Source organism: Typopeltis vanoorti, chromosome 8, assembly GCF_054136105.1.
Source record: "Typopeltis vanoorti isolate ZY-2024b chromosome 8, IOZ_Tvanoo_1.0, whole genome shotgun sequence".
NCBI lineage: Eukaryota > Metazoa > Arthropoda > Arachnida > Uropygi > Thelyphonidae > Typopeltis > Typopeltis vanoorti.
The window spans coordinates 27,360,386-27,374,316 of NC_143556.1; the positions used below are offsets into that span (position 1 = coordinate 27,360,386).

At 37.3% G+C, this 13,931-nt stretch overlaps 1 protein-coding gene across 2 annotated transcripts in view; it reads right to left on the minus strand.

Annotated features, from left to right (window-relative positions):
- The window catches only part of LOC150103869 (ATP-binding cassette sub-family A member 2-like), a 975,482-nt gene that overhangs the window by 690,108 nt on the left and 271,443 nt on the right, over positions 1-13,931 (minus strand). For both annotated transcript variants that reach the window (XM_090397162.1, XM_090397161.1), the window contains exon 15: positions 8,398-8,512. In XM_090397162.1, coding sequence (XP_090253288.1) covers positions 8,398-8,512 — 115 coding nt within the window. The remainder of the gene's footprint in view (positions 1-8,397; positions 8,513-13,931) is intronic.

The following is a 13,931-nucleotide window of genomic DNA, read 5'->3' on the forward strand; positions in this document are numbered from 1 at the left end:
TGGACCACTACTTTTCAATTTGTTCATCAATGATATAGGAAAGGATCTGAAAGGAAGTGTTCACTTGTTTACTGATCATGCAAAGTTGAGTAGAGCAATTATGAGTGCACATGATGTCAAAATTTTGCAGAATGATTTGGATAGATTATACATAGTCAATAGATTATAGTCAATAGGCTTGGTTACTGAAGAATACTTTGACTAGCAGAGATAAGCAGGTTATTGTTCCTCTTTATCGAGCCTTGATAAGATCCCATATTGACTACTGTGCCCAGATATGGGCACCAGGGTTTCTTCTTGTTGGGGAGGAGGTGGAGAGGATCCGGAGACGAGTGACCAAGATTATAGCAGGATGAACCTTATGAGAACAGGTTGAAGATTTGTGGGTTGCAAAAATTGGTCAATAGGCAGAAAAGGGGTGATATGATTGAGACATTCAAATTACTGAAGGGTTTCTATAAGATTAATCCAGATGATATTTTGGAGAATAGGACTGGTGGTGGGAGGACTAGGGGCCATGCATGGAAGCTGTTCAAGAATGTGGTTAGCAGGGGTGTTAGAGCTAGGTTTTTTACTTGGAGCATGGTGAATGAGTGGAATAAGCTGCCAGAGTCTGTTGTGGGTGCTACTCATTCACAGTCGTAGCAAGGTAAGGTTTGATAGATACTGTTAATGTCGAATAGTTGTTCTTCACATGATGTTAGGGCCTCCCTCGATGAGTCTGTCGACTCCTTGGAGTTGCCTGGAATAATAAGAATAATAATTATATTTATATAATACTTTAATTAGGCCACACATGGACTACTGTGCACAGATTTGGTCACCTGGTTTTCAAAAGGATGAAGAGATGTTGGAAAGGGTCAAGATTACACTGACTAAGGTAGTTTCTGACCTCTGGAATGTCAAATACATGGAAAGGTTGACAAGATTCAATTTACAGAGTCTAGTGGATAGGAGGAAGATGGGAGATATGATAGAGCCCTACAAGTTTGTAAGAGGTTGTTATAAGATTAATGTTGGAGAGGTTCTACAGAAAACAGTGAGAAATCAGGGGAGAACCAGAGGTCATCCCTGGAAGTCGTATAAGGAGGGTGTGAGCAGGAGAGTGAGAAGCTGGGTTTTTGCATGCAGAGTTGGGAAAGATTGGAATGCCTTGCCACTCAAATTCTCTGCAGGCACAGACCATAGTGCCTGCAGAGAATTTGAGTGTTTAAGGTGTGGTATGATGAGCTGTGTGTATGATAAAAGGAGACCTCTTAGATGAGTCTTTCACTCCATGGGGTCTTGGGCTAATAATAACAATAACAATTTTATAAATTATAATTGTTATTGTTATTATTAGCCCAAGACCCCATGGAGTGAAAGACTCATCTAGGAGGTCCTTTTATCATACACACACAGCTCATCATACCACACCTTAAACACACTCATGGAAAGGTTGAGATAACAATAACAATAACAATTTTATAAATTATAATGGGGTGCTTAAGGGTCAAAGCTGTATAACTGAGAGGAGACCTCCACATAGCCTTTAAAGGAATGCGGAGAACCGACCAGGGCTTCTGACCTAATGTCCAATCCTCACCTTCTCGTGGTGCACCCTGTTGGGTATCTACTTTGATACTGAACGAACGAGGATGGGCTGGCAATTTGGGATTTAGCCGACCAAATTGTATTCTTATTGGTTAAACCAAAATAAAAAATGATGGTACAACATGACAAAATTTCATGCCGGCTGCGGCGTCGCCCGGTTAAACAAGGCCCCCATTGTTTTAGCCAGGGAACCAGGGCGAACAGCGAAAAGTTAGCTACTGGAACAAATCTGAAAACAAACCCCAACTCAACATCACCAGAGTTAAAGATCAGTACTATCAACGTAAGAAGCCTGAATGGCAAAGAAATGGAGCTAGCTGAGGAATTAAATAAGTACCAGATCGACATAATAGGGGTGACTGAAACAAAAAAGACCAAAACTGGTGAGATCTTTCTGAGCAATAAATACAAAATGTTATATTCAGGCAATGACCATCAAAGAAAAGAAGGAGTAGCCATAGTATTCAACACAAAATACGAGGCTAATCTTCTTGAATGGCAGTCAGTCTCAAGTAGAGTAATGTGGGCAAATATGAGAATGGGGAACTGGACAATGAGACTTATTTGTGCCTATGGTCCCACAGAAGGTTCTTCTAAGGTAGAAGTGGAGGAATTTTTTGATGCTTTAGAAAAAGCAACTGACACAATGAAAAAGAAAAAGTTGGTCATTGTTGGGGATCTAAATAGCAGAGTAGGAAATGATTGTCAGACATACAAAAATATTTTGGGAAAATTTGGAGAAAAGAGCAAAGCTAATAATAATGGCAAATATCTGTTGGATTTCTGCTCAGGACATGGACTGGTTATTACTAACACCATGTTCCAACATAAAAATGTGCACAAATTCACATGGAGAGAAGAGGCTAGGAATAAGAAAAGTCTCATTGACTATGTTATTGTTGATAGTGATGTTTTCTCTCTGGTGCAGGACACCACAGTGTACAGAGGATTTAAAATTGTGAGTGATCACTACTTAGCCTTCAGCAGGATAAAATTGAATTTCATATTCAAAAGAATAACATGTAAGAAAGTTTTAAAGCGAATAAAAGTTGAGCAGCTCTCAGATGTGAACTGTAGACTAAAATACAGAAAGATTATTGAAAAGAAAATGAAAGAGTTTGAGAACAGGAATCAAACCTTGGAGATTCAGTGGCAAACTCTGAAGAAAACATTGATTGATTCTGCCAGAGAGGCATGTGGTGAGGTTGTGCGCAAGGATAAAAAAATCAGAACTCCCTGGTGGACACATGAAGTTAAAGAGGCAGTGAAGGAAAAGAAGAAAGCATATCAAAAGTTCCTGGCAAATAAGTCAGCTTTTACTCTTACAGAATACAGAGACAAATGTAAGAAAGCTAAACAGTGTGTAAAACTAGCTAAACAAAAGTCATGGGAGGACTTTGGCAAGAATATAGAAAATAAATATCAAGAAGGTGGCAAAATATTCTGTAGGTTGTTGAAGAAGCTTAGGAATGGAGGAAAGAGTGCTGTAAAAGGAATTAGAGATGATAAAGGTGACATGAAAACAGGAGAAAAAGATATCCTTGAAGTATGGAGTAATTACTTTGAAAAACTGCTAAATGAAACAAGCAGTGATGACAGCACAGTGATAAAAAACACTGACCAGACATGCAGTCAGGAATACATATCCATACTTGAAGTAGAAAAAGCCATCAAAGGCTTGAAATGTGGAAAGGCAGCAGGAGTAGATGATATTCGACCAGAAATGCTGAAGTATGGTGGTATAAAAGTCTTACAGTGGCTGCACTGCATAGTTCAGAAAGCCTGGACAGAGGGACGAATTCCTGCTGATTGGAGTAGAGCTCTCATAGTACCCATATATAAAAAGGGAAATAAAACTGAATGTGAGAATTACAGAGGTATTTTCCTACTGAGTGTTCCTGGCAAGATCTATGCAAGTATACTTGAGAAACGGTTGAGAAGAATTGTGGAAGAAAAGCTTGGTGAAGAAGAAGCTGGATTCAGGCCAAGTAGAGCTGTCAGGATCAGATCTTCACCTTACGACAAATAGTCGAGAAAGCATGGGAATATAACAAAGATCTGTATTTAAGTTTTGTCGATTTGGAAAAGGCATATGACAAGGTGTGCCAAGAAAGAAGCTATTCAATACGCTACAGTTATATGGTGTCAATGGGGCATTATATCAAGCAATACTTAGTCTTTATTTGAGTTGTAAGTCGGCAGTTAGAATTAAAGGAAGTACTGGAAGATGGTTTAATGTTAAATCTGGTGTGAGACAAGGATGTACATTATCCCCTCTGTTATTCATTATCTATATGGATCACATTATGAAGGAATGTGGTATTAAACCTGATATCAAAATTGGAGATGTTAATGTCAGCTCTTTGCTTTATGCAGATGATGTTATACTTCTAAATAAATCCGCTACAAGTCTGCAAGATTCTCTGACTAACTTGAATAGCTGTTGTAATAGATATGGAAGGTCAGCAATAAAAAGACAAAGACAATGAAAATAGGCAGAATCATTGAAAATGTCAACTGTGTTGTGAATGGAGAACCTGTGGAACAAGTAAAACATTTCAGCTACTTAAGCATGATTTTTACTGAAGATGGTAAATTAAATATAGAAATAGACAACAGAATCAGCAAAGCTGGTATGGTGGGAAGTCAATTGAATAAATTCATATGGAATAAGAAAGAAATTAGTCGGAACACTAAATTAGTTGTATACAAGACAGTGTTCAAACCAGTTTTAACTTATGGATCTGAGAGCTGGGTCAGAAGTAAAACACTTGGCCAAAGACTAGAGACCGCAGATATGAGAGTCCTGAGAAAGATTATAGGCATGAACAGATGGCATCGATGGTAATATCATATTAAAAATGAGGATATTAGGAAAGAACTTGACATTGTCAGCATCCAGGAATGCGTTAGCAGAGCTAATCTCAGGTGGTATGGTCACTTAAATAGAATGGGAGAGGAAAGATTAGCAAAAGAAGTGTTCTCTGACAAGTTGGCAGGAAAACGACCCAGAGGAAGACCAAGATATAGATGGATTGATACAGTACAAAGTGTCTTAGATGATAGAAATATAAGATCTGATAATGTTGGAGTCTTGACAAGTAACAGACTGATTTGGAGGAAAATTGTAGATAGGAAGTTAGTAATGATGTAATTTTTTCATGTAGTACTGTCATATCCTGTACACCCCTTGAGGGTACATGGCAGGAATTTGATGATGATGATGATGATGATAAATTATAATTTTAGATCTCACAATTCTGGGAATCTTATAATAAACTTTAAAATTGTTAACATCAATTATTTACAATATGTCTCCTCTTTGTTATTATAAAATCTATTTCATTAAATTTTAAGCTGTTTTGATTCTCCATCCATTCATGCTGTTTCTTTTTATTAAAAAATAAATGCATAATAAAAGAAGTCTGTTCTTTTCAGTAAATTGCAGCAATCTTCCCATCGAGACTTTTCTCGATCTCATTGAAAAAGTTGTCAGTTGGATGTGCCAAAAGTTATGAGAGTAGAGGTTGAGGCAGCTTTGCAAAAATTATGTAAGGAAGACCTTGTCAGATCCTGAATGGAGGATTTTCTAAGAAGTTGTTAATTCAGAATCTAACATGAAAAATTTAACTAATTTAAGATAATACCTGCACATCAGCAGGAAGTAAGAAAGATCTTGGTTTGTTGTATAAGAGAATGTGCATTAATATGTGTAATGTATTTGAAATATTTGTTGTCAAACGGAAGTCTAAATTAGAGAACTATATCAAATTAGTGATTCTATGTAAAGGAAATATTAGCTTAAATTTGTTGAAAGACTATGTTTCACTTGGTTAGAGTATAATAAATTTAGTTTAATCCTTTATCCAAGTGTGAGCAAACAAAGTTTGCACCTGAAATTATCTACAGGACTGGGGTAAGGTAGTATAATTAGAGATTGTACTACCTTACCCCAGTCCTGAAGATATTTTCAGGTGCAAACTTTGTTTGCTCACACTTGGATAAAGGATTAAACTAAATTTATGATAGCTTAAATTTGTGTACTGTTAAGCTATCTAAAATAATGTAAGACGCTATTTTATTTAAAATTACGTAAGACAGGTAATGAGTAACAGTTCAAGGATACAGCAAAAAGAGGGCGCCTCGAACACAGAATATAAGGCAACGTGCGCCATATTGCAAGGCTTTTTTTTCTGGATTTTCTTCTCGAGGATTCTTGACTGGTGGTCAGAGAAAAGACGAGCCAGGGTGCCATGATGTCGGACAGCTGGCCTTTTTCCTGATTATGCTGAAGAAGATTCGACACGGAGCATTACGAGAATCATCAGCCTGTGCAGAATCATGCCAGTCATTGGATGTCCCATCGAAGGAGCGGAGATAGCCCTTAGTCGCGGCAGTAAACAGATCGTGTCTGGCAGCAGTAGAAAGGACGGCGTAACACAAAACCAGGTGCTGAGATAGCCAATCGAAGGATGACCAGAACAACACGTGGTAGTTAATAGATCTTCGGAAGGAACTTGGTAATGTAGAGATCTTTGTTATATGTTCTGAAGTGACAGAAGATAGAAATTTGTGTTTTAATTAAGTAATGTGGACAATCCTTTAGAGAACTTTGATAAGATTTTGTATTTGAAACAGCTAGTTCTCTTGGACAAGGAATTGTCAGGAACGAATCTCTAATTGAAGGAAGGGATTGAGGATGTTCCTAGTTCTTTGATCAAAGAAATGTGTGCAAAATGGGGTGGGGTGCAAAATTTTGTGGAAAGATATCACCCTCACAAAGCTGTAGCAAACCGCATCATAAATCTTTTCAATGGCAGTGCCTGAATCCAGGCACTGTCATTGAAAGGCACTATCACTGAAAGTGTCAATCACTTCAAAAACATTTTAAAACGCAGGCAGAAACAAATCTCATTGGACAGGTTTTTAATGAGACAGAGGCCCAGTGTGTCTCAAGCAGAATCGAGTGGTACCAAGAGACAGAAAAGAGAAAGAGTAAACCCCCCCCCAGAAGGACAGTAACTTGATGTTTTTATGGAAGGGGAATCCCCTTACTCACCTCCTTCCAGTGAGTAAGATATAGAGGAAGTTAAATTTTCATATATATTTTATCTATTTATTGTGTTTATTCATTTTATGTAAGATTTTATGCATTTTCATTAGGTTTCATTTGTATACGATCTTATGCATGAAGTACTGTTGTAAAGGTTTAAATAAACAATCATCTGGAGTTTCGGAATGGATTAATCCATTTTCACATTAATTCTTATGGGAAAATGGTTTCGGTTTTCGAAAAAATTGGTTTCCAAACAACCTTTAGTAGGAACGAATTATGTTCAACAACCGAGGTTCCACTGTACTGCCATTTTCTTGGATTTAGCGAAGACATTTGACAGGGTGCCACATGATAAGTTGAAGCGCATGGGTTTGGATGTCAGGTTGGTCAACTGTATTCAGGATTGGCTGTCCAATAGGTATCAGAGAGTTGTGTATGGTGGGGCAGTTTCAAGGAGGCAGAGGGTTATAAGTGGGGTCCCACAGCTCAGTACTGGGACCCATATTGTTTAATCTTTATATGAATGACATTGTCAGTGGATTGCAGGGAAATTTTCAGTTGTTTGTGGATGATGTGAAGCTGGGAAGGGTTATTAGTAATAGTGCAGAAGTGGCTTCTGAAGTGGCTATAACCTCGGAAGGGTAACAGTTGCTTTATCAATGTGTGCCTAATATCATGTTTGGATCAGCCATCTCTGTGCTGTACACTCCCCAAGTGGTAGCCCTGCAAGAGAATCTGAATAAGCTACACAGATGGGCAAATGAATGGGGTGTCGGTTTAATGCAGCAAAATGTAAGGTTTGGGGTTTGGGACACATCTTGAGGTTTGGGACACATCAATGGGACGCTGCATACTCTATTGGAGGAGCTATACTGGAGGAAGTAGGGGAGACAAGAGATCTGGTGTTGATGATTGATAGAAACCTGAAATTCAGGGGACATATTGCAAAGGTGGTGAAGGTAATATAGAGGATTGCTGCAATAATGAGAAGGACGCTGACCTGCAGAGATAAAAGAGTTATCATTCCATATAAGACCCTGATCAGACCACGCTTAGACCATTGTTCTCAGATTTCTTCCCGAGGATTTGAAGGAGATAAATTAACTTTGGAAAGGGTACACAAAGGGGGATAACAAAGATGGTTTTAGGACTGTACAATGTTAGTTATGCGGATCGGCTGAGGGAATGTAGACTGCAGAGTTTGGTGGATAGAAGAAGGAAAGGTGATATGATTGAGACTTTTAAACTGTTGAGAGGTGGTTACAGGGTTGACACTAGGGAGTTCTTTCAGTTGAACAGCAGGGAAGAATGATGACAAGGGGCCATCTCTGGAAGTTATGAAAGGAAACTGTGAGCAAGAGGGTGAGGAGTGGTTTTTTTTGCGTGGAGGGTGGTTGAACTCTCACATTCATATGGTAAAACAGAAGAATTAATAAGGATGAGGCAAAGTCTTGTAATTGGCTGTATTTTATTGTCCTTCTGAAGTGGCTATAACCTCGGAAGGGTAACAGTTGCTTTATCAATGTGTGCCTAATATCATGTTTGGATCAGCCATCTCTGTGCTGTACACTCCCAAGTATGCAAATCTTTCTCTTCTTCTAATTTTTCATCATTAACTGAAATTTAATATTAAATAACAGCATAATCAACAGCTCATAATTATAGTCTGACAAAATAAACAAGCAAATTATATATATAATTCAATCAGTTTTATATAACTAAGTAAAGAAAACATTAAAATATCATACCTCTTTAAGCCGTTTCTCTTTTTCATATACAATACTTTGAACTAGCATGGATATAGCATACACCCAAGATACAGTTAGACACAAAGGCATCACATGTTCAATCATAAATAAAAACCTAGTTTGAAAATTTTTAATTATGACGTGTTATGAAAAATTTAACTATATTAAAATAGATTTAAAAGTATGCATATTATGTAAACAAAAGTAATGTAAATAATTAAAAAACCTACAACCATCTTAATGTAATGGCTATTCGATCTGTAATTTTAATGAAGGGCTGCTGAAAAGATGGAAACATACTAATCACATTGTAACATTCCAGCTTGAATGATCAACTGTTAACATATCTGCTCTCTAATCAAGTTGCAGATTCAAATAATTCTGTTGGTATTGATGTTTATGATTATCTTTGAAATAGAACAAAAATTTTATAGCCTAGAGTGAGCCAACTGGGTAATAAACTACATACCATGTCAGGAAAATAAACTGAGTATGGATTAAATGAATGAGCAGAAATATAAGCAATATAAGAAATATAATATGTAGGAGTTGAAAAAAAAAAAAAAAACATTGTGGGGGATTGTAAACAAAATGGTGATCAGCATGATCATGTGCAATACAAAGCACGGGTAAGAAGAGTAACTAATATGGTAATGAAGGCTAAATCAGATTACAAGAGAAAATTAATAAACAGACCAAAGTAAATTCAAAATAATTTTTTTATTGTGTACAGGCAAAAGCAAGTAAGAGAAAGAATGATTACTAAAGTATAATTTTACTCAGTGCTGATGGTAGGAAAGTGACAGAAGAAGAAGAAATAGTTGGGCTACTAAGTGATCACTTTGCAAAACGCTGAGAGGTCTTCTCAGTGACAGGGTGAGCCTGTTACTGAGGGGAACAACGCTGAGTTTTGATCCTTTGGGGTAGCTCATTGTTGGGTGATCTGGGGGATCTCATGAGTTTTTGGAGAGGTAACCCTGCACTTAAATACAGGGAAACCGGTCTGGGTAGTGACCCTTCCCATAATGCATAGTGTTATATATGTCCACAAAGAGATGTGCTTTGCATTATGAGATACTAAGGAAAGATCAGAACTCAGTCCACCTTTGCCACGAGTTGCCCCAGTCCTGAAGATACTTCAGGTGCAAACTTTGTTTGCTTACACTTGGATAAAGGATAAACTAAATACAGTAGAGCCCCCGCGGTTCGAAAAAAGCATGCAAAATGGTCGAGTGCCACGGCAGTTGAAACATGAATACACTTAGGCTGAAAAACTTGTCAAAACATGCCTGTTTTGCTAGGCACATGGACTTAAACTTGTGTGTGTGTGTGTGTGTGTGTGTGTGTGTGTGTGTGTGTGTGTGTGTGTGTGTGTGTGTGTGTGTGTGTGTTCATGTTTAGTTTTATTCGAATTGTAGAAGAAAGCAGTCAATTGTCTGTCATTGCAATTAAAAATTGCATTTAAATTCAAGCAAATAAACTGCGAAAAATGTAAAAATGGCTTCAAAACCAAAGAGAAGACGTGAAGTTTTCAGTATTAGTGAAAAATCAAAGATTATCAATATGATTGAAGTAGAAAAAAAAGCAATTGCAACCATTGCCAAGATCTATAATAAAAATGAATCTTCGATATGTGAAGTGTTGAAGAACAAAAAAAAAATTCATACCAGTCTTTCCATTGTGCCCAAATCTGCAAAAGTTACGGATACAGTGCATGATAAGGCATTACTCAAGGTAAAGAAAGCCTTTGAATTTGTGGGTGAAAGACATGACAAGAAAAAGGATTCCTATTGACAGTAACACGTTACGACAAAAAGCATCAATCCTATATGAAGGCATGCGGCCGCAAAACGAAACAGAAGAGGAAGAAATGTGATTTACAGCAAGCAAGGGCTTGTTGCATAGATTCAAAACTAGGTTTAATCTAAAAACACATAAAAATTAAGGGAGAATCTGAATTGGCTGATGAGAAAGCTGCTGCATTGCTCCCAGCAGAATTTAACATAATTATTGCAGAGAGAGAGGTTATCATCCTAAGCAAGTTTTTAATTGTGATGAAACCGGCCTTGTTTGGAAGAAAATGCCCCCAACAGACCTACATCCATACCCCAACTGTGAAACAAGCACCAGGCTTTAAAGCATTTAAGGACATATTCATGCTGGAACTTTGAGGCAACGCAGCTGGTCATATAATTAAACCTGGCCTTGTTTACCACACACAAAAACATGTGCCCTTTAAAACAAAAACAAAAACAAAAGTTGTCTGCCTGTTTTTTGGCAATCAAATCCGAAAGAGTGGGTCATGGCCATGTTATTTACAGAATGGTTCCATCAATGTTTTATTCCGGAGGTGAAAAAATACTCGGAGAGGGAAGGATTACCATTTAAAGTTTAATTGATAACAGACAATGCTCCAGGGCACCCTGAGTCACTAGTCACCGAAGATGAAAATGTTCAAGTGGTTTTCTTCCCACCTAATATGACTCCATTGCTTCAGCCACTCGATCAAGGTGTTATTAGATGCTTTAAAGCCACATATGCTCGGTAGGTTTTTGATATGATTCGTGCAATGGTTGAGGATTCTGCTGATGTTGGAGTCATGGAATGCTGAAAATCATTCACAATTGCAGATGCAATTGTATTCATCAAGGGAGCAATAGACAAATTGAAACCAGAAATGGTAGCTGCATGCTGAAAGAATTTGAGGAGTGATGCCGGTCATAACTCCCAAGACGCTCCTGATATTAACTCACAGATAACAACGATAATTAACATAGCACGGAAAACAGGTAGAGAGGGATTTGACGATATGCCACAAGAAGAATTGAATGATTACATAGATGGACATCATGAGGTGCTCACTAATGAGGAGTTGAAATATCTTGCCAAATCTTCTACAGAAGAAGATGACAATGAGGATGAAAGTGAACAAGAACCACCAGTGTGGAACACTCGAAAAATTTACCATGATAGTTCAAACAGCTCAAACATAAAAGGAACAGATAATGGATTATGATTCAATGATGGAATGCAGCATAAAAATTACTCGCACAATAACAGAAGCTTTGGAACCTTTGCAGAACCTGTTTATTCAATTGAAGAGACAAAAATGGCAGCTTCCAATAACAATGTTTTTTAAAAAACTCGACAAAGCTTCTACTATCGATGATCCTCAGCTGTCCACATCATTTGCTCAGTAGGCAAGCAAGCAGCTGACTACCAAAGATTCGGAAGATGAATAAATATGTAGCTCAACTCAACGAGGTGTTCTGATCTTGGCTCATTCCTCCTAATAAGAATAAAAATGTTAAGATTTTATTAACAATTACATTTTCATTATCATATTTTCTCATTTCGTTCTACATAAAAGTACTACATTATTATGTGGATTAAATTTAATTTGTCTAAAGATGAAGTTTTATTGAATGCGGCAATTTTTTTGGTTCGTGACATCACTCGTACTACTCAGAGGTGCTTTCTACTGCATTTGGGCACACATTCCATTGCTCCTCGTAGATTCTAAAGATGTATAAATTATTTCATGATAATTTTAAATAAAAATGTAATATTATTATCGAGGAGCAATGGAATGTGTGCCCAAATGCAGTTAGATAGCATACCAGGATAGTATGGGTGAAGTGGTAGTCTAGAAATTACATCATCATCATCAAATTCCTGCCATGTATCCTCAAGGGGTGTACAGGATATGATAGTACTACATGAAAAAAATTACACCATTACTAACTTCCTATCTATAATTTTAGTCCAAATCAGTCTGTTACTTGTCAAGACTCCAACATTATCAGATTTTATATTACTATCATCTAAGGCACTTTGTACCATATCAATCCACATATATCTTGGTCTTCCTCTGGGTCGTTTTGCTGCAAACCTGGAAGAGAACACTTGTTTTGCTAATCTTTCTTCACCCATTCTGTTTAAGTGACCATACCACCTGAGATTAGCTCTGCTAACACATTCCTGGATGTTGACAATGTCAAGTCCTTTCCTAATATCCTCTTTTTAATATGATATTGCCATTGATGCCATCTGTTCATGCCTATAATCTTTCTCAGGACTCTCATATCTGCCGTCTCTAGTCTTCGGTCAAGTGTTTCACTTCTGAACCAGCTCTCAGATCCATAAGTTAAAACTGGGTTGAACACTGTCTTGTATAGAGCTAATTTAGTGTTCTGACTAATTTCTCTCTTATTCCATATGAATTTATTCAATTGACTTCCTACCATACCAGCTTTGTTCATTCTGTTGTCTATTTCCATATTTAATTTACCATCTTCACTAAAAATCGTGCCTAAGTAGCTGAAATGTTTTACTTGTTCCACAGGTTCCCCGTTCATAACACAGTTGACATTTTCAACAATTCTACCAATTTTCATTGTCTTTGTCTTTTTAATGCTGACCTTCATGCCATGTCTATTACAACAGTTATTCAATTTAGTCAGGGAACCTTGCAAACTTGTGGTGGATTTATTCAGAAGTATAACATCGTCTGCATAAAGCAAAGAACTCACATTGACATCTACAATTCTGATATCATGTTTAATACCACTTTCCTCCATAATGTGATCCATATAGATAATGAATAACAGAGGGGATAATGCACATCCTTGTCTCACACCAGATTTAACATTAAACCATCTTCCTGTACCTAACTGCTGACTTACAACTCAAATAAAGACTAAGTATTGCTTGATATAATGCCCCATTGACACCATATAACTGTAGCGTATTGAATAGCTTCTTTCTTGGCACACCTTGTCATATGCCTTTTCCAAATCGACAAAATTTTAATACAGATCTTTGTTATATTCCCATGCTTGCTCGACTATTTGTCGTAAAGTGAAGATCTGATCCTGACAGCCTCTATTTGGCCTGAATCCAGCTTCTTCTTCACCAAGCTTTTCTTCCACAATTCTTCTCAACCGTTTCTCAAGTATACTTGCATAGATCTTGCCAGGAACACTCAGTAGGAAAATACCTCTGTAATTCTCACATTCAGTTTTATTTCCCTTTTTATATATGGGTACTATGAGAGCTCTACTCCAATCAGCAGGAATTCGTCCCTCTGTCCAGGCTTTCTGAACTATGCAGTGCAGCCACTGTAAGACTTTTATACCACCATACTTCAGCATTTCTGGTCGAATATCATCTACTCCTGCTGCCTTTCCACATTTCAAGCCTTTGATGGCTTTTTCTACTTCAAGTATGGATATGTATTCCTGACTGCATGTCTGGTCAATGTTTTTTATCACTGTGCTGTCATCACTGCTTGTTTCATTTAGCAGTTTTTCAAAGTAATTACTCCATACTTCAAGGATATCCTTGTCTCCTGTTTTCATGTCACCTTTATCATCTCTAATTCCTTTTACAGCACTCTTTCCTCCATTCCTAAGCTTCTTCAACAACCTTCAGAATATTTTGCCACCTTCTTGATATTTATTTTCTATATTCTTGCCAAAGTCCTCCCATGACTTTTATTTAGCTAGTTTTACACAGTATTTTTACACAGTTTT